Raw genomic sequence first — 23,382 nt, 5'->3', positions numbered from 1 at the left:
TTAACTTGAATGACCACATACGTACATTTTTGTACGATTTGCCTTGGCCCCTGTGATGTTGGGGGTTGGGGTGATATTTCGTTATTGTTTTTATGATAATCATACGTTTTTGCACGATTCACTTCGTTTGAATTACGAGTTAGCCAACTGATTACTGTGAAATATGTATGAATTCTCGTGAGATCAGGCTGCAAATACATACCTTGTAATGCACTGTAAGTTGCTGTGTCCTACTATAAAATGGTAAATAAAAGCATCTGCCAAATGTAATATGTTTACGTAATGTCCTCATGCTTATGTTAAAATATGCTTATTTTACTGTAATATGCTTATGAAATGATTACGTATGCACCGCAGCCTGCATATGCGACCGCCGGAGGATGCAGCCTTCCGTTTGAGAAACGGCCTATGATCCAGTATTGCATACTCTAAAAACAATAAAATACTATAAAAAAAAACTTTCACGTTTTAGGACTTGGTATATGTAGGTATATTTTATGTTGGGACTCGGCATATATTTAATGTTCAACGCCGCACTCTAGTGGACGACAAATGAAACAAGTAATCATCGTAATAATCGAGCGCCTATTGTGATAGGTTAGCTATGAGTCTGGATCGATTAGTCGTGTCTTAGCGCAGTATCAATGGACGCGTTTGACTTGTTTAGAAAGCTTGGAGCCGGGGCAAAGTTTGATCTGAAAAGATTTGCCAAAGATGCGGAGCGTTTTAAGGTATGTTTCAAGTAAAGTGCAACGTCATGTTTATGCATGCTAGATTGTTTTTGCTTAAAATGACAGATGCGTGCTGATATCTACTCGAAAACCTGGCACATGGCTAACATGTGTGTGCATTTCTCATTGAACGTGCTTGGAAATGCTAATGCTAACCTGATTAAATCCAAATATCGTGCGTAACATACTGTTTATGTACTTGGCACCACTGCTTAAAACAATACAAATTATAATGGCTTGATTGTGGTTATCATTATGAAGCATCGGTTGTTAACCATTGAAAACCATTACAAAGTTTCTTGTTTGGGATTTTATCCACTAGGATTACACGGTGTTAAATTGGGCCAGATAACAGAAGCCAGCACACTACTAGTAGAGACCCACATTGTAGTTTTCATTAAAACAATTACCATTATAACTATTTACATAACCAAAACATTATTGTATTGGTTATTAACTCTTACCTAACTCATTAAAATGTTCCTTTAGGTAGTGAAATCTCATGACCAGGACAGTTTGAATCAGCTGCCTGGAGTCAGTTTCTTTGGCACAAAGATGCCTCTAGAGTCCAAAGTTGGTGAGGAAAACGATGATGGGAATGATGAAGAGAGCATCACTGGAAAACGGAAAAGAACTAAAGTTGATGAGCCAGTCAAGACAACACAGAAGAAGAAAAAAGCTAAAGGTTGGCAATGTCTCTATTTAAATGGACTTTATTCACGAGAAATACATGTCAGAAAAATGTTTTTGTGTTCTCACTGGTTGTTAACTCTAGATAAAGACATAGAGGAGGAGACCAGCAATGACGGACAGCAGGAAATAGAGGGGATTCAGTTGATGTCATCACAAAACAAGGCAAAAGACCCCAAGACGAAGACTAATGACAAACCGTCATTAAAAAGACTACAACAGCTTCACCAGGAAAAGGTAAAGAGGGTTGTTATTGTTTGTAACACAGCTTTCCGAAATGGCAGATGGATTACTGGTAATCTGAATTTTGTAATTGACTCAAGCAAGAAGTTACCCATATGACAAGTTAGGATTAGGGTTAGGGTGTAGCTTAACACCTATGCGAGGGTCACCGCCGGATTTGTGTAACCGTGCATACTTTGTATACGTATGTTGGCCATGCATGCATAAAGGAGAATGTAGTATGTAGCCCGAGTTTTGATGTTGGTTGCAATAAAAGCAGTTGTTTGTGCCAATCACTACAAAAGTACAATACAATGCCACTTTAACTAACAATTTACAATCATTTAAAGGCATAGGGACACCATTTTCGGTGTTCAGCTGAATAAGTGAAAACTGAATAAGTTTAACCAAACAATAACATTTTTGATGATGCGATCAAATAGACAACCAGCGTAGAATGAAATGTACACGCTTTATAAATTCAGCATGTCGGCCATGTGGAAGCACTTTAAAGTGTCTGAGAAAGATTATTAAGCTATTTTCCACCAAATAGTTTTGATTACGGAACATTTGGTGTATCTCTAATATTGACTGAAGCTGGGGGAAGTAATAATGTTAGTTTTGTGTAAATAACCACAATGCTTTTTAAACCGTGTGTCTGCTTAAGGTCAATCGAATACGACATCAAAACCGGATAAACGTTCACGGGACAGACATTCCAGATCCTGTGTCCACTTTTGAGGAGCTGCGAGAGGAGTATGATCTGGACCCACGAGTCATTGAAAACATCAAGGGGGCGGGTTTCCAAACCCCCACACCCATTCAAATGCAAGCCATTCCTCTAATGATGCATGTATGTGACGTCTGACTCTTTATTTTAAATAAGATGTGAATCTTGCGTTTGTTTCCTAATACTTACGTCTGATTGATCGTTTCAGAAGAGAGAGATCTTGGCTTGCGCTCCTACAGGCTCTGGTAAGACGATAGCTTTCTGTCTGCCTCTTCTGGCCCACCTTCGTAAGCCCCTAAACAAGGGATTCAGAGCTCTCATCATCTCCCCTACCAGAGAGCTCGCCAGTCAGGTAACACCACACCCACATCCATCCCCTGCAGATCTGTGAAAACACAGTTGTTTTCTATAGTCATTTATTGTTTTATACATCTGTGAAAAACATAACCCTGAGTTTGAAATGAATGTGAAGATTAAAGTCAATTATTCAAATCAAATCTTATTATCAGATTATGAGACTTTAACCTGAATTTCACAGACAGGCTCACGTTTAATGTATTAAAATCTATTGGTGGACATGTAGACTGAAGTAAAGCAAGCTATTTTATATTTTTAGACACACAGAGAGCTGTTAAAGTTGTCAGAAGGTGTGGGCTTCAGAGTTCACATCATCAATAAAGGAGCGGACGCAGTGAAAAAATTCGGGCCCAAGTCAGCAAAGAAATTTGGTATGTACATTTGCAAAAACCTTTGCCGTCATACGTTGCATTTATTCAAATTAATTTAAACATGGTTTTGATTTTCAGATATATTGGTGACCACACCTAACAGATTGATATACCTGCTGAAACAAGACCAACCTGCTGTGGACTTGAGTAGGTCAGTACGATTGGTAAAAAAAACACATTTTCAACGATATACTTTAATGTTTACTTAAAAATACTCTATAAGGTTTATGAATGTTGTGATCTTTGTTGTTTTTTAGAGTTGAATGGCTGGTGGTGGATGAATCAGATAAGCTCTTTGAGGAGGGCAAGACGGGTTTCAGAGAGCAGCTCGCCGCTATCTTTCTTGCCTGCACTTCTCCCAAAATCCGCCGGGCTCTCTTCAGCGCTACCTTCGCCACAGATGTAGAGCAGTGGTGCCGACTGAACCTGGACAACCTCGTCTCAGTCAACATTGGACCCAGGTATCCCTGCTCTCATAAAGACGAGCGCAACGCGTCATAACCTAAAAACCATGCCCACCGTGGGAAAACAATCCATCCATCTCCATTGACTTTGTATTGCGAGAGGCCGCCTCCTTGTCATACAGCTAACAAGCCAAAAAAAGCTGCCGACCCCCAAAAAACGAGCGTTTAAAGACACAAAAGTTGATACAGGAAACTTTTGATAGTACTACTATTAGTAGAACTACGCGCAATGGGGGGAAACGCAGTCAGCGATCCACTTCTGTGTCTTTAAACGCTCGTTTTTTGGGGTCAATATATAAAAACTTATTTCTGGGTTTTTTGGCTTGTTAGCTGTACACCCTAGCCGTTTCTCAAAACCAAGTACGCCGAACTCGGACTTGTGTCCTTTGTAGTTCGAACTTGTAAGTTCAGACTCGGAAGAACGAACTCCTGACGCGAAATGCATTCTGGGAAACTTCGCTGTCATAAGTCCACACAAGTCTCCTCTGATGCATCCTCGATAAAATGGGCGGATCAAGAACACATCCGGGGATTTTATGTGAACTTGGGCTTGATGCGAACTTTGAATTGGAACAGTACTTGGGCCGCGACTGATGACGTTTCACAAGTCCACAAGAACACAAGTACAGACAAGAACGCATATTGAGAAACGGCTCCTGTCTCACAGCAGCTTTTAGGCATTATTCTGTTTTTTGTTATAAGCCAAAAATGACATTGAGGCAGCCTCTCGCAATACAAAGTCAATGGAGACGGTTGGATTGTTTTACCCCCAGTGGGCGTGGTTTTTAAATTAGCATAACTGCACTCTGTCTCTATTGGAGGACATAGATATGGTTTGAGATCATTTGTCAAATTAAAAAGCAAAAAAGCATGCATGGATTAAGACCACATACCGCCACCTGCTGTTTGTGTGCATTTATATCTCTCATATTAATTTTACAATCTACTAGTGGAAGATGTCTTTAACATGACATAAGCAGAAACAAAATGTGTTATGTGAGAATTAAACTGTTTCAATTAAACCCTGTATTAATGCTACAGCATGGTAAACATGGTAATCTTGAGTACCTATAGAGTATTACATCCATATCTCAGAAAAATCGTTTGTTTTAACCTTTCAAGAACCTTAATTATTAATAGTGTGGTATTTTAGTGTATTTAACATTTCATGTATGCCTGGATGTCTTTGTCCACAGGAACTCGGCAGCTGAGACGGTGGAGCAGGAGCTGCTGTTTGTGGGTTCAGAAAGTGGAAAACTGCTGGCTGTGAGAAACCTTATAAAGAAGGTCAGTGACATCACCACGTCAGCCAATCACATTCAGCTGTTATCTCATGATGCAAAAATGTTGCGAATTCATTACTTAATAAGAGCCCTATAAAAGATTATTTGGTGGATACAATGATGTCATGACTTAAAATATTGTGCTTTTCAGGGATTTCTGCCGCCTGTGTTGGTGTTTGTTCAGTCTATTGAACGAGCCCGAGAGCTGTTTCATGAGCTGGTGTATGAGGGAATAAATGTGGACGTGATTCACGCAGAACGCACTCAACAACAGGTTAATTATGACAAAATAATGCAGATCACTATTAAAGATCCACTGTAGCTACATTGCAACCAAAAAATTCTGCCATCATTTATTTACCCTCAAGTTGTTCCACACAGAAAGATATTTTGAAACATGTTAATAACCAAACAGATCTGGGGCACCATTCGCTTCCACAATATTATTTTCTGCTACTATGAAAGTCAATGGTGCCCCAGGTCTGCTTGGTTATTAACGTTCTTCAAAATATCTTTTCAGCAGAACAAAGACATCTTGGTTAGGGTCATAGTAGATGATGACGGAATTTTCATTTTTGCGTAAACTATCTCTTTAACACTTTCAATACTCGTCACACTTTATTAAACATGTTTAGTTATTAAAAATATATTTTTTCCTGTTTTCTCTGTCTCCATGTTAATTATTGTAGAGGGACAATGTTGTGAACAGTTTTCGTTCAGGAAAGATCTGGGTGTTGATCTGCACTGCTCTTCTGGCCCGTGGTATTGATTTCAAGGGCGTCAATCTGGTCATTAACTACGACTTCCCAACCACTTCTGTAGAGTACATCCATCGGATCGGTCAGTGTACCAACAGAGTAGACAATAGTAATTCATGTTGTGTACTTTTGCAATGCTTAACTAGTCTATACTCGGGGTTCCCGCGGGGTCTTAAAAAGCCTTAAAAGCATTGAATTTATGAATTTGGAAATAATACCTTAAAAAGACTTAAAAAAGTCTTAAATTTTGATGTCTGGGTCTTAAAAATTGTGCTGTATGTAACTTCTCCATATTGTATTTTTCCTTAAAAGTTTCTTTGTCAACCACATTTTGATTAAATCAGGGATGCAAACACATCGCTTTTCAGCGCCTGCGCCTTTTTATTATTAATGGCATTTTGGTTGCGAGCACATCGTGTCTCTCCCGATGAGTCTGCTGTACGTTCACATGCTCTCTGTTTCTCGATGAATTGGGTGCGACATGAAGCGAGTTCAGCGTAACATGTTTCTGAACTTGAGCAGAGTTGTATTCATAGAGGTTTTCACGGAGGACCGGGTCCGATTAACATTATGTGTAAAACCCGAGTCGATAGGAAAACGGCCGTGATCAAGGTCAGTCAGCGCTAATGTTCAAGGCAGTTTCAAGCTGCGTGCCTCCGTTTCTATTGCGATAACAACTGGCTTGGTTTGAAAGTCACGACCACGCGCTGCACTTTCTTTCTCCGTCCCTTTGTTTAATAATGTTATTATTAATGAACCATCTTTTTATATCTAAAAAGTTTGCTCAAAGATCACAAAGATGGTAGCAAAAAAGCAATGTGAATGTTAATTAAGCCCATTGCACGAGCAAAGCTCAAGCTGACTCTAGATATAAAAAACGCAAAGCTCTAATATAAAGTCACCAAACACTGGGACAGCAAGTAGACTTTTGAATCTAAAATAATAAGTGGATTAAGCTCTTTTAATCTGCAAGAGAGGAATTAAAAGAGGCACTTTTACTGCTTCTGCTCTATCTAAAAAAGGAAAGAAAACTACATAAACCATAACACACCGATTACATTTATAATCTCTAGACCTGCACTTTCTATCATTAATATACTATACATATTATTGTATTCAAAAGAGTTTGATAAAAGGGGTCATCTACACAAGTATTGCTTCATATGTCAGTGCAAAAACAGTAAAGTGTTTTGTGATGCTTTGACAAACATTGTCAGCTTTGTTCATTTATGGTTGGATTTATGAAATATAATGTGAAATTAATATAAATGAATGCAGCCAGATGGAAGGCCCTGGATACGTTGCAGGAGGTGGCCAGGAAGAAGAGGAAGAAGGAGTAAAGCAAGAAGAAGTGCTAGATCGTTCAATAAGAGTTTTGGTTTAACATAAAAAATGAAATTGAATATTCCAAATTAATGTCGGCGTCTTTTGATTTTCGAATTTAATTTTTCTCTATATACCTAGGTTGGTAGGGATGGCAGGGGTCTGTGGCAATGTAGCCTAAGTATCTGGATATTTGCCTGGGTGTGAGGGCTTAGATTACCTTTCTCTTTTTTGAACATACATGTGTTTGCATCTCTGTTTGTTTAATAAAGTAGTATAAATAAAGAGTGGCGGATCCAATAATTGAGAACGCAACACAGTCCCGGGTCACATTACAAAATACTGCGAACACGTGATGCCTTCAGTAAATGAAGATCACCACAACCATAGACTGCAACACAACACAGCAACAGGCAAAGGAGAAGTGGGAAAAATCAAAGAAAATCTCAGAAATTCCTTAACAACTTTACATTGTTTGGCAAACTTTCTATGGCCTACTGAAAAAAATTTTTCACACTTGCTTGGCTTATAATCTTTTTACCCATTTCACATCGGAAAAATAAATGAACACAAGTTTAAGTATTTTAGTTTTTCTTTGCTGGTAGGGACGTGAAATGGGTATTAATTTTTTATATAAATGGTCTTAAAAAGGTCTTAAAAAGACTTGAATTTAACTTGAAGAAACCTGTAGGAACCCTGTATACTGTACTTTCTGCTCTACAGGACGCACAGGAAGAGCAGGCCACAAAGGAAAGGCAGTAACGTTTTTTACAGAGGATGATAAACCGCTCTTACGCAGGTATTGGCACTTAACAGCTGGTCAAGTACAGCAGCAAAATAATGCTAATTCTGACGTTTAACCACTGCTTTGTTATGATTCAGCATTGCCACAGTCATAAAGCAGGCCGGATGTCCTGTACCTGACTACATGATTGGCTTCAAGAAAGTCAAAAGGTGAAGTTACTATAATATTACTTAACTTATGCTTTTAATAACACATTTCTTTTGTCTTTGTAAAACTTGGATGGCTAAGTCAAGTATTTTGTTGTTTCTCCCTAAAGCAAACTGAAACATAAGTTGGCGAAGAAACCACCCAGACGGTCAACTATACGCACAACTCCTCGCTTCCTCTTTGGGAAAAAGCCTATAAAGGGAAAAAGGTTTGTTCTGTTTTCTCTTTACAGACATGCGCTTACCGGCCACTTTATTAGGTACACCTTGCATCACACAGTTGCTGCAGATTTGTCGGCTGCACATCAATGATGCGAATCTCACACTCCACCAAATCTCAAATGTGCTCTATTGGATTGAGATGTTGGGTCTCATTTATAAAACTGTGTATATGATCCTTACTAAAAGTCTATGTGCATCCAAAGCCAAAAATGGCGTACAGCAAAACAATTTCAGCCTTATAAAACCATGCATATGCATACCTGTCCACTCCAAATGTCAATCACTTGATCTAGGCATCTAGTTTTATTTTCTATACAGATGCTTGTCAATGGTGAAGTCATATTAAAGGGATAGTTCAGCCAAAAACGATATTTAACCCATGATTTACTCACCCCCAAGCTGTCCGAGTTGCATATGTCCATCGTTTTTCAGACAAACACATTTTCGGATATTTTAGAAAATATTTTAGATTTTAGTTGATAAAATGTGAGATTACGGGTTCCACCCATAGTCCACGACCTTCAAGTCCAAAAAAAGTGCGTCCATCCTTCACAAATTAAATCCAAACGGCTCCAGGATGATAAACAAAGGTCTTCTGAGGGTAATCCGCGCGGTGTTGTTGTAGAAATATCCATATTTAAAACTTTATTAACGTAAATAAATACCTTCCGGTAGCGCCGCCATCGTAGACTCCTTTGTATTCAGGAGAGAGTATTAGCGTAGTGTATGCACTTTTCTTAGTGACGTATGACAAATTCGGAGGGCGGGGGCACAGAGCAGCAGCAGAGTAGCCTCCGTAGGCTGCGTAAGCTCTCATCCTGAATGCGGACGTGACTAAGATGGCGGCGCTACCGGAAGGTATTTATTTACGTTAATAAAGTTTTAAATATGGATATTTCTACAACAACACCGCGCGGATTACCCTCAGAAGACCTTTGTTTATCATCCTGGAGCCGTTTGGATTTAATTTGTGAAGGATGGACGCACTTTTTTTGGACTTGAAGGTCGTGGACTATGGGTGGACCCCGTAACATTACATTTTATCAACTAAAATCTAAAATATTTTCTAAAATATCCGAAAATGTGTTTGTCTGAAAAACGATGGACATATGCAACTCGGACAGCTTGGGGGTGAGTAAATCATGGGTTTAATATCATTTTTGGCCGAACTATCCCTTTAAAGGTCTATGTTATCGTATCTCATATATCCTACTTTTTATTTAACAATAGGCTACACGTTACTCCGGTGAGAACACAGCACATCTGGCTTTCCCACCTACAGCAAAACATCCCAGAAATTTACAGATAATAAATATGATTATGGACTTCTTTTTTTAGCTATTTTGCTTTGGTGATCTTAAATTTTCTTTGGACAAGTGCTGCAGAAATCCTTATATGGAGATGGTTTAGGCGTCTATTATTATAAAAAATAACAACCTTGTGCACATGGCCGCTCATCTAGATTAGAACTCTCCAAATTCACTTATGTAAGGACAAGTTGAAGAACAAAGAAAAATGTGTGTACGCATGTGTTGTGAATTAGACGTGGCGTTTTTGTGAGAAGTTCGAATGTGCATATAAATTATAATGATTATAATTCTGTCTTTAGATGAGTTCATCTTCTTGATGCAAAGATTTGTGATATTACCCTTTAATTTTATTATCTTTTTGCTTTTATTACAGAAAGAAGAAAGCTTCAGCTAAAGCGAGTGGAGAAGCATCAGAAGTCAGCTGTAAGAGCTGAGATTCACAGTGTTGTACAGACTGCTCAAATTTTCCTACCCACATCATTATCTATAATAAAATGAATGTTGACCACTTTGTGGGAAATTTTCTCTCTTTTTTTTTTACAGTCCAGGCATAGAAAAGTGTTGGAAATTGATAGTGCTAGTTCTCTTCCAAACGACTAGCGATGCCAGGCCCAGGTCATAGGTTCAAGCAGGGCCTAAAATTAACACTCACAAGCGTCAAATGCAAGTAAAATCACCACTGGAGAGGATTTAAAATGGGGTTAATTGCCAGTTGGCAAGTGACATTTTTTAAATTCAAAGCACAGCTTTGGTTTGTCGACTTTTGCAATGCTGAACAGACCAATCTGTGATTATGACATCAAGGTATAGGGAGAATGAATCAAGAACTGCTGTCGTAGCCATTTTGATATTTTTTACCTTCATTTGCATAATCATGCTCTTAGTAATAGCACTTAAGTTATTTTATAATTATTATTTAATGGTTTTGAATGTATGTGTTATTTGGTATGGGTTTAAATGTGTGTGTCTGTTTACTCTTAGTTTTATGGTAAGTGTGCCTGTTTACTCTTAGTTTTACGGTAATATGGAATACATGTGCAACTGGGAAAGGCCTAGGTAGTTGTTTTTTGTTTGAGTTAGGAAACAGGCAACACAAATGTGGGATCAGGTGAAGGTGGTTAAAACAATCTTTTGACTTAAATGTATCGGCCTTCCAATGGTTCTTAACAGTCTAAATTAAGGCCGTGGATCGAGTGAACAGGTGGTCCCTCTGTACGCACTTCCAACACTTTTCTCACTTATGTAGCATTTAAGTTGTAATATTAATGGAAATGTCAAGCCTGTTCAACCTTTAAATAAAAGGATATATTGGAAGTGTTGGAAGTGCGTACAGAGGGACCACCTGTTCACTCGATCCACGGCCTTAATTTAGACTGTTAAGAACCATTGGAAGGCCGATACATTTAAGTCAAAATATTGTTTATTTACTGGGACACTTGGAATTTAACTTTGAAACTGGATTACGTTGGATTGCTGGAACGTCATCGAATGGATTTGGAGAAGACACTTAAAGCTTATGAATCGTTTTCACAGTACTACGATGTCATAACCTGGTCGCTCTGTGCAGCGCAACAGGAAGTCGAACTTCACCAAACCAGAAACATGAGGCATAAACATTATAAACTCACAACAGTACTCGTGGAGAATCATTAGAGAGACTGGATTGTATGCGAATACAGATACGTGAGGAGGATGAGGTGAAAAAGGAATGGGTGTAAAAAAGTGACTGAAAAGGCATATAGCTAGCATGAATTTACAACAAACAATACATTTTTAGAGCATTTATTCATTTTGTTAATAATAGTTGACATAAGTATTATTTGATATTGTCTGTTCAAGTTGGTTTAAAGGTGCTTCACAGTGATGCCACAAAGAACCATTTCATTAATACATTTGTATAATCTGGAGGACCTTTTTCACCTTAAATTTCTTCAGATGCATAGGTGTCATTTACACTGGGGACGCTGGAAACATGTCCCCACCACTTTTTGAAATGGCTGATTTTGTCCCTACCGCTTTTTAAAAGCATTTGGTTTAAATGTTCTGAAAAATCAAGCGATGCCTATGCAACTTGACTGGTTTTGTGGTCCAGGGTCACATATGTTGTGTTGTATGCTTATGGTGTGTTTTCTTTTACATATGTAATGAATTTCATTGTAATTATTGACTGAACATGCTGCTGTTTTCTACAGTATGGTGCTTTGGCACTGTTCGGTTGAGCTGGTGTTGCAGGTACTGTTACATGTGCAGTTGACATTGTTGAAGGTTTTATGCTGAGTATGTTCGTGTTGTTGACCGGCCTACACTATGCCCATTTTTGATGCGCCGTTATTCAATATTTTTCCCGTCCTGGTGTAATGTTTTTTCATCTGATCTTTTGTCCCCACCACTTTTCAACACAAACTGTTTTAAAGTGTGTAGTCGATTTGATCACTTGCTATTACGATGCACAAAGATGAGTTATATGTAAAAGTTTTCCTGTGACAGTAATTTCTACCTGCTTTAAAACTGCTTGTAATTCCCTCATTTAGTATACGTCGTGGATCTGTTAATAGGCACATTAGTCTCTTACTCAATCACACCGCTTGGACCATAGTAAGAGACTTCTGACAATGGAAGTCCAAAAAGCTTGGCTGTCGTGTGATTCATGGAGACTTCAGTTAGTTCCTGGAAGCTCATAGTGAGCCATTGAAATACATTGAGTTAAGAGGCAAAGAGCTGTGATTTTTCTTAATTAATAGCCAAGAAATGCATTGGTTTACAATATTTATATATCACAACAATATAGGTTTTGTTTATAGGTAGTGTTTTTTGACAAATAAAATCCAATATGAGAAGATTAGTATGGTCAGTTGCTGGCGTGGGCCTTGTTAACATGTATTACACTAGTACCTCCAACAACTTTAAAATGCATCACTGTGTAGTATGTAAGCTTATAATGTTTATGCATGTTTATAATGGGCAATTGACTGTGTGCTGTGTTAAATATCTTATGCCTGTTTGATTTATAAATATACAAAGAACAAGATTAAAAAAGATTCATAAGGCATGTTTAATTTATTGTAAATTATAATACCACTGGCTCACTTTGTTGTTCATATGAACATCTGATGGGAGATGCCATTTTTATCACTTTTAATTATTGTTAATCCCTGAACGTATTAACATATGCATTTTATTAAGAAATTAATTTATTACATTGCATATACACAGTGGCGTAGCATCTGGGCATGTAGGGTATGCGCCCCAGCTTTTAATACATTTTTATTTTTCAATTTAATTTTTATTTGTGGCCGCAATAATTATATTTTTGTATGTATATCATGTGTAGTGATTTCTTATTTCTCCATAATATCTAATTTCTCCGTCATTTCTTGTTAGCGTTTATTATTATTTTTTGCACTCCTCGGCTGCCGTAAACTATTACGGCATCGAGAGAAAAAAGAAAACACAGTGTGAGAGGTTACTATAGCGGCTATCTACATGAACATTAAGTATGAAAAAATATAAACATAAAAGTGGGGCCTTAAAGAGAAGGCGGAGAAGTAAGTCACGAGTCAAAAACTACCCAAAACATTTCGTTTTTCTTTATTTAAATCTACCCTTTAAAGTAAAAAAGTAAAGTAAAATATTTGACTACCTTATTAAAAGTATATGTTGTTAACAGACCTGCGCGCCACAGTTAACAGTCAAGGTTGGGGCGCTTTGGCTTAAGGGGGCCCGTACATTTTTTTTCATATGGGCCCGGGACTGACTTGCTACGCCACTGCATATACATCGCATTGCACCTTGGGTGTGCATTATTTCTTATAATTCAATGGCCCGTCATCAGTTATTCCTTGCGTAATCCACTACAAACACATTGATGCACATAGAGACATGTAGTGCTAACTACAATGTTAAATACAACATTTCATCAATTAACAGTAAGTTCTGAGAACTCTTAAGAGACACCATGATCCACCATTGCTGTAAAAACTTCCATTGGATGGGTATGCAAATTAGTCTCCACCCTTTTGCACACTCTTAAAACGAATGTGTTAAAAAAAACATGTTGTGTCTAGTTAAGGAGAAGACATGTAATGTTGGAATAATTCATTAACGGAATAACACACTTTGTGTTGTTTTAACCCATCTTCTGTTGTCCCTTTTATTTATTTGAACACAAAATCAACACAAAACAATGTGTTAAAAATTAACACATCCTTTCTTAGAGTGTACCCGTAAATATTAGGGCTGAGTATCGATTCAGATGTTCCAGATCGATTCGATTTCGATTCACAAGCTATCAAATCGATTCGATTCCGATTCTCGATTAAATTTTCGATTCCGGTTCTCTGGTAGGTTTTTATACTCAATTCTCGATTCAACTCAATGAATATAGATTTAATACACATACTATATTAATAAAAAAGAACAGTGAACAGCAGTTTACAAGTGGGTAATTAATAAAAACAAATTAAAAGCCACAACACATCTTGCTTGCGAAATCTAAAATGCTTCCATTCCTCCGTTCAATGTTTGTGGAAATAAATGTGAAAAAAAAAAATCGATTCTGCTCTTTGAGAATCGATTTTTAATCGACCACGTTTTAAAAATCGATTAATCGAAAAATCGATTTTTTTGCCCAGCCCTAGTAAATATATGCTCATTTTGTTAGTTTCACACACATAACTGCCAAGTCCGGTTTCACGTATACTGCACATTGAGTTTTGCACTCCTAGAAACCGACACCTGGTAAACTTGTTGCTCCAGTGTTTACATTTATAAACAGTTACTGTCAATGCATCCGAGGACAGATTTATCCCTGTAAAATGTCAATGTTTGAATGAGTCTGACTAAATAAAAATTTCAGTGACACCAAATCGTACAGATGTCCTGTAATTTTGAGATTCAGAAATTCATTCTTGATATTTAAAGTGATGTTGCCATACTGTCAGAAAACCATTGCGTTGCTGTTTCAATATTTCCTGTTCTTATAGCTCAAAACATGTTTTAACTTGATGAATATTTGCCTAAAGGTTATAAGCTCTGGGTGGAGTCTGTGTGTCTGGGCAGATTTAAGAGATGATACTGAATCTATCATTTTCATTTCTTTTCCAGTCCTCTGATACAGTATTTTGGATTACTGCTGTCTTCTGGAGTGATGGGAGTGAGGTGTAAACCATCAAGTCTACAAGGACATAAAATGTAAGACATGGACTTTGTTTCTTTAAACAGTTTATTTTTTACCAGTCACAAGATCAAAATCTTTCGATCTAACTAGACATGCTCAAAGACAATCACAAACTTAATTCATTAACAATATCTTATAATCCCATTTTATTAAAGATGTTAGGTTTTTTCTGACCGACTATCACTGAATCATCACTGCGCATACTCGCAGTTTCGCGCCATTTCACTACACGTGTTTTGCTGCTTCCGTATCCAAAAACATTCCGTTGTTTGTAATTCCTGGATTTTACCCCTAGAAAGACTTTTAAGATTGAGAATGGTTAGATTTACGCCTATAAACACGGATTGAAGAAAATACACTTCATGAATTAACGGGGAAGCTTTGAGCAGATTGTTTCGGCAAGATTCCTGAACACCGTAACCGTATATCATTTGACAATATTAGTTCGATCATCGACATCTTCATGACTGAAGCCATGGTATGTATTATGTATGTATGTATTAGGCCATTAATATTTGTGCGCATCGAGCAGACGTTTAACCGTAGTCTTACTTTAGTCTTAAAGTGAACATCGCTGTAAAATACTTCTCTATGCTTTGTTACGTTATTTTTACCCGGTTATTTTGTAAATCTACCATCAGTTATAGTATGCAGTATGTTATGGTGTGTAAACTACTGACAGATTGATCCAAAAGTTAGATCAACTTAAATTACTTCAATTGGTAACACCCATCAAAAAACGTTTTTTTTTTAACTAACATTTTTCACCTAAAGTGAAACTAAGTTACCAACTTTTCACTCTATTTGTCTGTGACTATAATGTGATCTGTCAATGTTTTTAAGGTTTCTGTACAATGCGTGGACAACCAAGATGGTCTCGATGGTCAGATTGTTTATGAAAAGTCTGAAATCCTTATAGGATACAACCGCAACACATTTGAGGAGAACAACGTAATACAACAGCCTTATGTACAGGTAATGTTAACAGAACTGTGATAGGCAGAGCAAGTTCACTTTGAATTATTGTCCTTACTTATTATGCTATGTCCAATGTGTCTTAGCTTTCGATCCAGTGCATGGAGAACCAGCAAGGCCTTTACGGGCAAATTGTGTATGAAGATGGTTCATATCCCATTAATCTCCAACATCTTGCTGAACCAGACAATGATGATGAAGGCATCGTAATGTAACCGCTTTAACACAGATTAATGTCTGGTTAGTTTTTTTTAAGACGTTGTGTAGTAGGCACTTTTGCTGTTCTTAGCATTTATAAGATTAATGAAGGAAACGGTTTCTGAAGGTTATAAGAGGATGCTGCAATAAAAAATTTCTGAAACTCTCAAAGCCAACTGAATAAACATCAGGAAGCATGATAAACATCAGCATGCTGAAGTAATCATGTCTTGGGAAAATAAGTCATTATTTTGGTGACCCAGTGTCTCTAACAGTGCCCAAACATGAGTAGGGGTGAGCGGGGCACAAACTAACGCTGCATTTATTTTAACATATTTCTACAGGGCTGAGCAATCTGTGCTTTTAGTATTTTTCTCTTACTGTCAGATGATCATCTCCTGGGATTTTTTGAAAAGTTTTAATGTGTTTTGGTTAGGATATTGAACAAAGAGGAACAACATTTCTTATGTTTTTTTTTTATTTCTGAGTTGTAAGTCACCAAATTCAACCTCACTGTCTTGTTACCAAAAACAACATTTTGAAGCAACTCCTAGTAACTGATAGCTGGAATTGTAAACATTTTTACACAGCGGGGTTAGTTGTCACATAGGGCTCTATTTTAACGATCTGAAACGCAAGTGCGAAGCGCAACGCGCAAGTGAGTTTGTGGGCGGATCTTGGGCGCTGTTGCTATTTTCCCGGCGTGAGAAATAACTCTTGCGCCGGGCGCAAATCAATAAGGGGTTGGTCTGAAGTAGGTTCATTATTCATAGGTGTGGTTTGGGCGTAACGGCAAATAAACCAATCAGAACTCTATCCAACATTCCCTTTAAATGCAAGGGCGCAAGTTCCATGGCGGGTTGCTATTATTATGACGGATTTACCAGGCGCACGCCAGGAGCGGTTCACAGCCGAGGAGACCGACGTCCTTGTACGGGGGAATCCCACGCTTGCCAGCATAAATCGGGCACGCCGTGTAACGGGAGGTGGATCTGCCTCAGGACTTGACGCCAGCAGAGGACATCGCTGCGTCCACCCTCACCGCTGAAAGGGTTTGGGGGCTTTGAAATCGGACCCAAGAAACGCAAGCAAGGTCCAACCCCAAAGTACTCTTACAAATCAAGTTCATATACATTAAGGTTTCTTATGAAAACATTTTAACTATTATTTACATAAAATAAACGTAATACAGCCACACAACAAAGTTATGAAAATATTTTAATCGTTATTTGCATGAGAATAAATAAAAACTATCACCACAATGCTCACCACTATGATTCCCCTTATCTCGTGTATTAATATTTTTAATTGTAACAATTTATGATTTGCAAAAATAACTGTTGCATCTGTGTAGATTAGATAAGCAAAGTGTATGCGCGTTGTGCACGCTATACATTATGGTCAAGCATGCGCCCTTAAAATAGCATAATGAACCACGCGCAACGCGCCACTGACTTTAGACTAGTTTTTTTTGGTTAGTAGCGCAATTGTTTTTTGAAACTGCAAAATAGCATAAGAGATGGTTTGCGCCGCAACACGCCTCCTTTTTGCGCTGAACCGCCCAGGGAGCGCAAGTTCATTCCCTAGTTTGCTGACGTGCATCTGTGGAGGGAAAAACCCCGCTGTGCGCCGGCGCAAAATACGAATGATACATGCGTCACTGACAAAGTCAATTGCGCTGGGTGCAAGATAGGGCCCATAGTGTTAACTATCTCAGTATACAATGATAATACAATGAAAACAATGTGAATATTATTAATCAAATTTTATAAGTCACTATTGTTTTTTTTGTCTTAATTGTGCAGCCCTTTCAAAAAAAATGTTTTATATGCATGACTATTACAAGGATGATAAGATGAAGGATCATGATGAATGAATGTGTGGATATCTATCTATTACATAAACAATATCCACCTTTAGTATATAGACAGAATTGTATTGAATTATTTGTGTTTAAACAAAATTTTCTAGCAGGTGTTACAACAAACCCTTGGTTTTTTACACTTAACCCCACTTATGGGGTAAGTTGTAACGCTCGCATTCCTCACTTTCGGTGTAATTGTGCGAAAACTGTAGGTCCCACAAACAAACTTAAATGTGTGTGTTGATTGTGTAAAAAATAATTTCAAATCCAAAAAACATTAGTTTGTGCACCGCTCTTCCCTACACAATATGATTCACAACCTACTGTTGGTAGCTGATTGAGACGCAGGGTTTGTATTAGTATTTAATGTTTTACACAAGAAAGAAGAAGATTGTTTACTTTTGTATTCTGGGGTGGGCAGAGGGTCTAATATTCCAGCCTCATAGAAAAATATTGTATTTTTCTCCTTTGTATGTTTACATAAAACATGAAGTAAGATGTATTACAGATACAATGTATAGTTGCACTTTATATGATGTTTTGTCACATTTCCTTTGTCTCTCTTTTTTATTATCTGCACCTGTCAAAACAAATTCAACTTTTTAAAGACTGCATAAAATTTGATTTTGCATGATTTTTTGTCTCTTGGTTGTAAGATTAACTGCAGTTGAGCTAAGTTTCCACAGCCTGCTAAATGTTAGTATTTAAGAAAAAATAAAAGGAATGATAAAAATTGCAGTTTGTTTTTAACTGAGTTCTGTTCTGAAAAAGCAATTTCACATAATAACAAATGTTTTATAGACGGTTTCAGCAGTAACAACATAAAAAAACTGCTTTCGTGGAACAAATGTAACTTAAGAATCAACAACAGAGTCCTTTTAGAGTTGTTTATTTCTAGATTGCTTTACTGTGTTAAATGTGTACTATATAAATGTATACAATCTTAACTAGAGATTGGCTGCCAAACCTCCATCCATGATCGCCATCTCTCCTCGTCTTTAGGAGACCAAAACATTTGTTATTTTCAACGAGGTATTTGTTCCAGAGTTAATGTTAGCCATACGTCAGACCATTAAACAAACAGAGACCGAAAGTTAAGTTCCACATAGATGTGTAATTGCAACAACGCATGTGCATCTGATGAAACCGTCTATAGTCCATAACATATAAGAATGTTTATGTTCTGAATTACATCCATCTTGATTCAGTGTTTTTGCCATTTGATTAAATTTTACATTAATTTTTGTTTTCAGTTTCATTTTCACCACAATGTGCAATTAAAGGTTAGGAGTTTATAATGAGATATTTGATCCAATATGATATTTAATGTAGCATTCTGACTCTTGGAGACACATAGGACCATGTTGCTCTTATTCCACCTCACAAATGTTCTCACAGTTCTGCATCTACAAACATTTTTAAATGTCCTGCAATTATCTCTCTCAACTGGGTGTTGCTTTCTATTAGTTATCTGGGCCCGTATGTATAAAGCCACTGAGAGTAAAATTTTAGTCTTAAGTGTGTCAAAATTCTAAGAATGACGTCATTTTACTCTTATTCCTGCAGTTGTTTATGTATGTTCATTTTCTGCTCTGCAACAATGCAACAATAATTGTTTTCAAAAGTGCTATAGAAATACATTTGAATTAAAGTCATTCTAACACATTCTTTGTTGTAAAGTGCATGATATCCACCTCTCTGCTGCCCTCTTGTTACTCTTAACTAGGTTAAGAGACCTCTCCACCTCTCTTAAATAATTTAGGAGCTGAGACCTAGTCTTAACACTTAGGAGGCTTTATAAATCAAACATATTCTTAAGTCTAGGAATAAGAGTAAAATGACGTCATTCTTAGAATTTTGACACACTTAAGACTAAAAGTTTACTCTGAGCGGCTTTATACATACGGGCCCTGGTGTCCACTACAAAGGACATCAAATAAAAGTTGTGATTCGAAAGGGTCAGAATTATTGTACATTTCTGAAATACTGAGAAATTTTATGTTGTAACATCTGGCTGGACGTCAACTAGAGGTCCTTTCAGTCTGGGTTGTTAACGGTTTCATGCTGTGACCCTAGATTGAGTTTTGTCACCAGGTCTGCTCGGACACTTTCATCAGAAGATCCTAATCTCCTGATAACACACATTTCCAGACCTATTGACTGTCTCTGGCTGTTTTATTTAGCCAATCTAAGCAAATTAACACCTCAAAGCAAACTTCAAACCGTGAGCAGAGACGAAGCAGCCATGACACAAAAATGTGTCTGTCTAAGATCACAGCTAAGACCAAAATAAATTGGTTTAAATTGTATATATTATATATCCTTGTATTGCATGTTTGTATCTGTAATGAACCACTTTCTTGTAACACTATAGGGATGCTTTGTTCATTTTAGCATGTCTCATAATTCACATTCATGAGATTACTATTTGATGTGTGTTTCAAACCATACCTTGTTTACACTCTTAATAATCCCATTTTCCTTTCCTGATCAATGATGTGCATCATCTTACCATAACTGATATCAAACTTGTTAAATATTAATCCAAATTATTATTTAACAAAATCTTTAGCATAGTCCATCTATGCAAATGAGTCTGGTAAAACAAAGACAAAGTTTTCCTACTCTATCAACACCCTTTTGGATTGGTCATCTGAACTTCAAAGGGGTTGGTCTAAACTTAGGTTAAGAGGCCTGCACCCCAATTCATCGATGCTCACAGCACACAGTTCACGCACAGCACGCCACACGGCTGCTCAACAGCGAGGCAGCGGCGCCCAGCCGGGCTCGCTGTGAGACCTGTCCCTCTCTCGGATAGTTTTCACGGGCACCCTGACACTTGGACAAACTTTAACAAACTGGACAACTTAATCGCCACAGATTAACCAGACCGATGGATTAACCCAAAAAGGAACAACTCCTACGGACACCTCCAAGGACTCCGTCACGTGACCACAAACTCAGGAACTCTCTTCCTCGCATACGCGCCCATACAGCTGGACGTACACACGTGCCTCACAAAAGCCAAACGCAAGTATCGCTTGTTCATTCGCTGTAAAAAGTTATTGCCCCTTTTAATTAAGGTGATTCTTAGAGTTCTGATGATTTGTGCAGAAGTTAAGTCTATAGTGATATTGCCCTTCCTTTACTCTCTCTCTTAATTTTCCATTCTTTCTCTTTCATATGTTTCTTGTTTGTTGTTTGTATGTATAGTTAGTCTTGTGTGTTTTTGTAGTGTAACGTAGTTTAATAAACCGGTTTTGCATTTCACAATTGAATTGTTTCTGTGTTCAATGCTCATGAAATAAATGTCACTTAATCTGCCGTTAAGATCTTAAAGCTACATGCTTAAAAATACTTTATAGCAGTAAGAATGTTATTTTCTAAAGGCCACAGAATTAACTTCTTAAATGAACAATTATGAGTATTTGCTGGACAAATACATTAATTAATTGTTATTATTATTCTGCTAAATCAGTTTAAAATCTTAATAATTTGTATAATTAATTAGTTAATTAGTGGTGCTTGCATTTATGCAAGGCATCACTATTACTATTGCTCATACTTATTATGTTGGCTTGACAAAGCCAACATACTGATATTGCATTTAAACTTATTATTATTATTATGTTGGCTTTGAAAAAGCCAATATATTGTTATTGCTATTAAACTTATATTTATGTTGGCTTGAGAAAGCCAACATACTGTTGTTGCACTTAAACTTATTATTATTATTATTCTTTTTCTTCTGAGACTAAAATTTCTAACTCTAACTCGTCCTAGAGCTTTCAAGCTACAGCCATCAAACTTTGGACATACCTTCGGTCTGATCTGACTCGAGTTGCTATATCTTTTCTAACTGATGGGACCTTCCGAATTCCTAAACGGGGCGCTGAAACACCCCAAAATTTCCATTGACTTAACATTGAGACAAACTTTGACGGGTCAAAGCTGCGAGTGAGAAACTTGTAGAAACTTGTGGCTTACCACATTTAAGGAGGCTGACAGGCTGTGTAAGAACATACCTCACAATGGGGTGTAAGCTGTACCCCTGGGGTGTAAGAGGCCCCCAAATTTTCCCATTGACTTATAATGGGGCAGGAAACATGCCCATAAAAGGGAAAAAAGCGTCCCAGATGGAATATCTTCACTTTAGAGTGTCTTAGAGACATGGGGGTGGGCTCATTTTACTCAAGCATCCAATCAGTCTCTTAGGATCACCCCAGAGATATTAAGCCACGCCCCTAGCAACAATTTTGGGTACCCTAGCAACATCTCCCATAGACTACCATTATAAAAAGCCCAGATGGATATCTTTGCACCAGAGTGTCATAGAGACATAGGGGTGGGCTCATTTTACTCAGGCATCCAATCAGTCTCTTAGGATTCTTATTGAGGTATTAAGCCACGCCCCTAGCAACAAAATATGAAGACCCTAGCAACATAATAAACAAAGCCTTATATCTCTGGATCTGAACATCGTAGAGACACAGGGGTTGGACCGTTTTTCTTGTGGCTTGAAGTGTAATCATTATGGGATGCCAATTTTTTCCCTAGCAACCAAACTTAGTACCCTAGCAACGGAATAAACAAGCCTTATATCTCCGCTTCAGAACATCATAGAGACACGGGGGTTGGACCGTTTTATTTGTGGCTTGAAGTGTGATCATTATGGGATGCCAATTTTCTCCCTAGCAACCAAACTTAGTACCCTAGCAACGGAATAAACAAAGCCTTATATCTCCGCATCCGAACATTGTAGAGACACGGGGGTTGGACCGTTTAACTTGTGGCTTGAAGGGTGATCATTATGGGATGCCAATTTTCTCCCTAGCAACCAAACTTAGTACCCTAGCAACGCAATAAATGTTAGCTTCATGCTAGCTTCTTGCTAATCATGCTAGCTTCATGCTAGCTTCATGCTAATCATGCTAACATCATGCTAGCTTCATGCTAATCATGCTAACTTCATGCTAGCTTCATGCTAATCATGCTAACTTCATGCTAGCTTCATGCTAATCATGTTAACATCATGCTAGCTTCATGCTAATCATGCTAGCATCATGCTAGCTTCATGCTAATCATGCTAGCATCATGCTAGCTTCATGCTAATCATGCTAGCTTCATGCTAGCTTCATGCTAATCATGCTAGCATCATGCTAGCTTCATGCTAATCATGCTAGCATCATGCTAGCTTCATGCTAATCATGCTAGCATCATGCTAGCTTCATGCTAATCATGCTAGCATCATGCTAGCTTCATGCTAATCATGCTAGCATCATGCTAGCTTCATGCAAATCATGCTAGCATCATGCTAGCTTCATGCTAATCATGCTAACATCATGCTAGCTTCATGCTAATCATGCTAGCATCATGCTAGCTTCATGCTAATCATGCTAGCATCATGCTAGCTTCATGCTAATCATGCTAGCATCATGCTAGCTTCATGCTAATCATGCTAGCATCATGCTAGCTTCATGCTAATCATGCTAGCATCATGCTAGCTTCATGCTAATCATGCTAACATCATGTTAGCATCATACTAGCTTCATGCTAATCATGCTAGCTTCATGCTAATCATGCTAGCATCATGCTAGCTTCATGCTAATCATGCTAGCATCATGCTAGCTTCATGCTTATCATGCTAGCTTCATGCTAATCATGCTAGCATCAATCATTATGGGATGCCAATTTTTTCCCTAGCAACCAAACTTAGTACCCTAGCAACGGAATAAACAAGCCTTATATCTCCGCTTC

General features: G+C 37.8%; 1 protein-coding gene and 1 long non-coding RNA gene across 2 annotated transcripts; both read left to right on the top strand.

Annotated features, from left to right (window-relative positions):
* Positions 1-590: 590 nt before the first annotated feature.
* On the top strand, positions 591-9,925 carry ddx52 (DEAD (Asp-Glu-Ala-Asp) box polypeptide 52). Its single transcript, XM_065287446.1, has 15 exons — positions 591-731; positions 1,221-1,416; positions 1,507-1,658; positions 2,311-2,496; positions 2,582-2,725; positions 2,990-3,101; positions 3,180-3,252; positions 3,359-3,562; positions 4,762-4,852; positions 5,000-5,122; positions 5,538-5,688; positions 7,653-7,728; positions 7,812-7,883; positions 7,991-8,089; positions 9,786-9,925. The coding sequence occupies exons 1-15, from the start codon at positions 645-647 to the stop codon at positions 9,844-9,846; spliced, it is 1,827 nt and encodes a 608-aa protein (XP_065143518.1). The 5' UTR covers positions 591-644; the 3' UTR covers positions 9,847-9,925.
* A 4,536-nt stretch (positions 9,926-14,461) lies between these two features.
* Positions 14,462-18,541, top strand: LOC135776925 (uncharacterized). The gene is made up of 3 exons (XR_010544234.2): positions 14,462-14,602; positions 15,432-15,563; positions 15,650-18,541. It is a non-coding gene; the product is annotated as an uncharacterized lncRNA (long non-coding RNA).
* Positions 18,542-23,382: the final 4,841 nt, after the last annotated feature.

The sequence above is a fragment of the Paramisgurnus dabryanus genome, chromosome 18 (assembly GCF_030506205.2).
Source record: "Paramisgurnus dabryanus chromosome 18, PD_genome_1.1, whole genome shotgun sequence".
Taxonomy (NCBI): Eukaryota; Metazoa; Chordata; class Actinopteri; order Cypriniformes; family Cobitidae; genus Paramisgurnus; species Paramisgurnus dabryanus.
The sequence above is the reverse complement of the archived record's forward strand: the minus strand, read 5'-3'. Positions and strand labels throughout refer to the sequence as shown.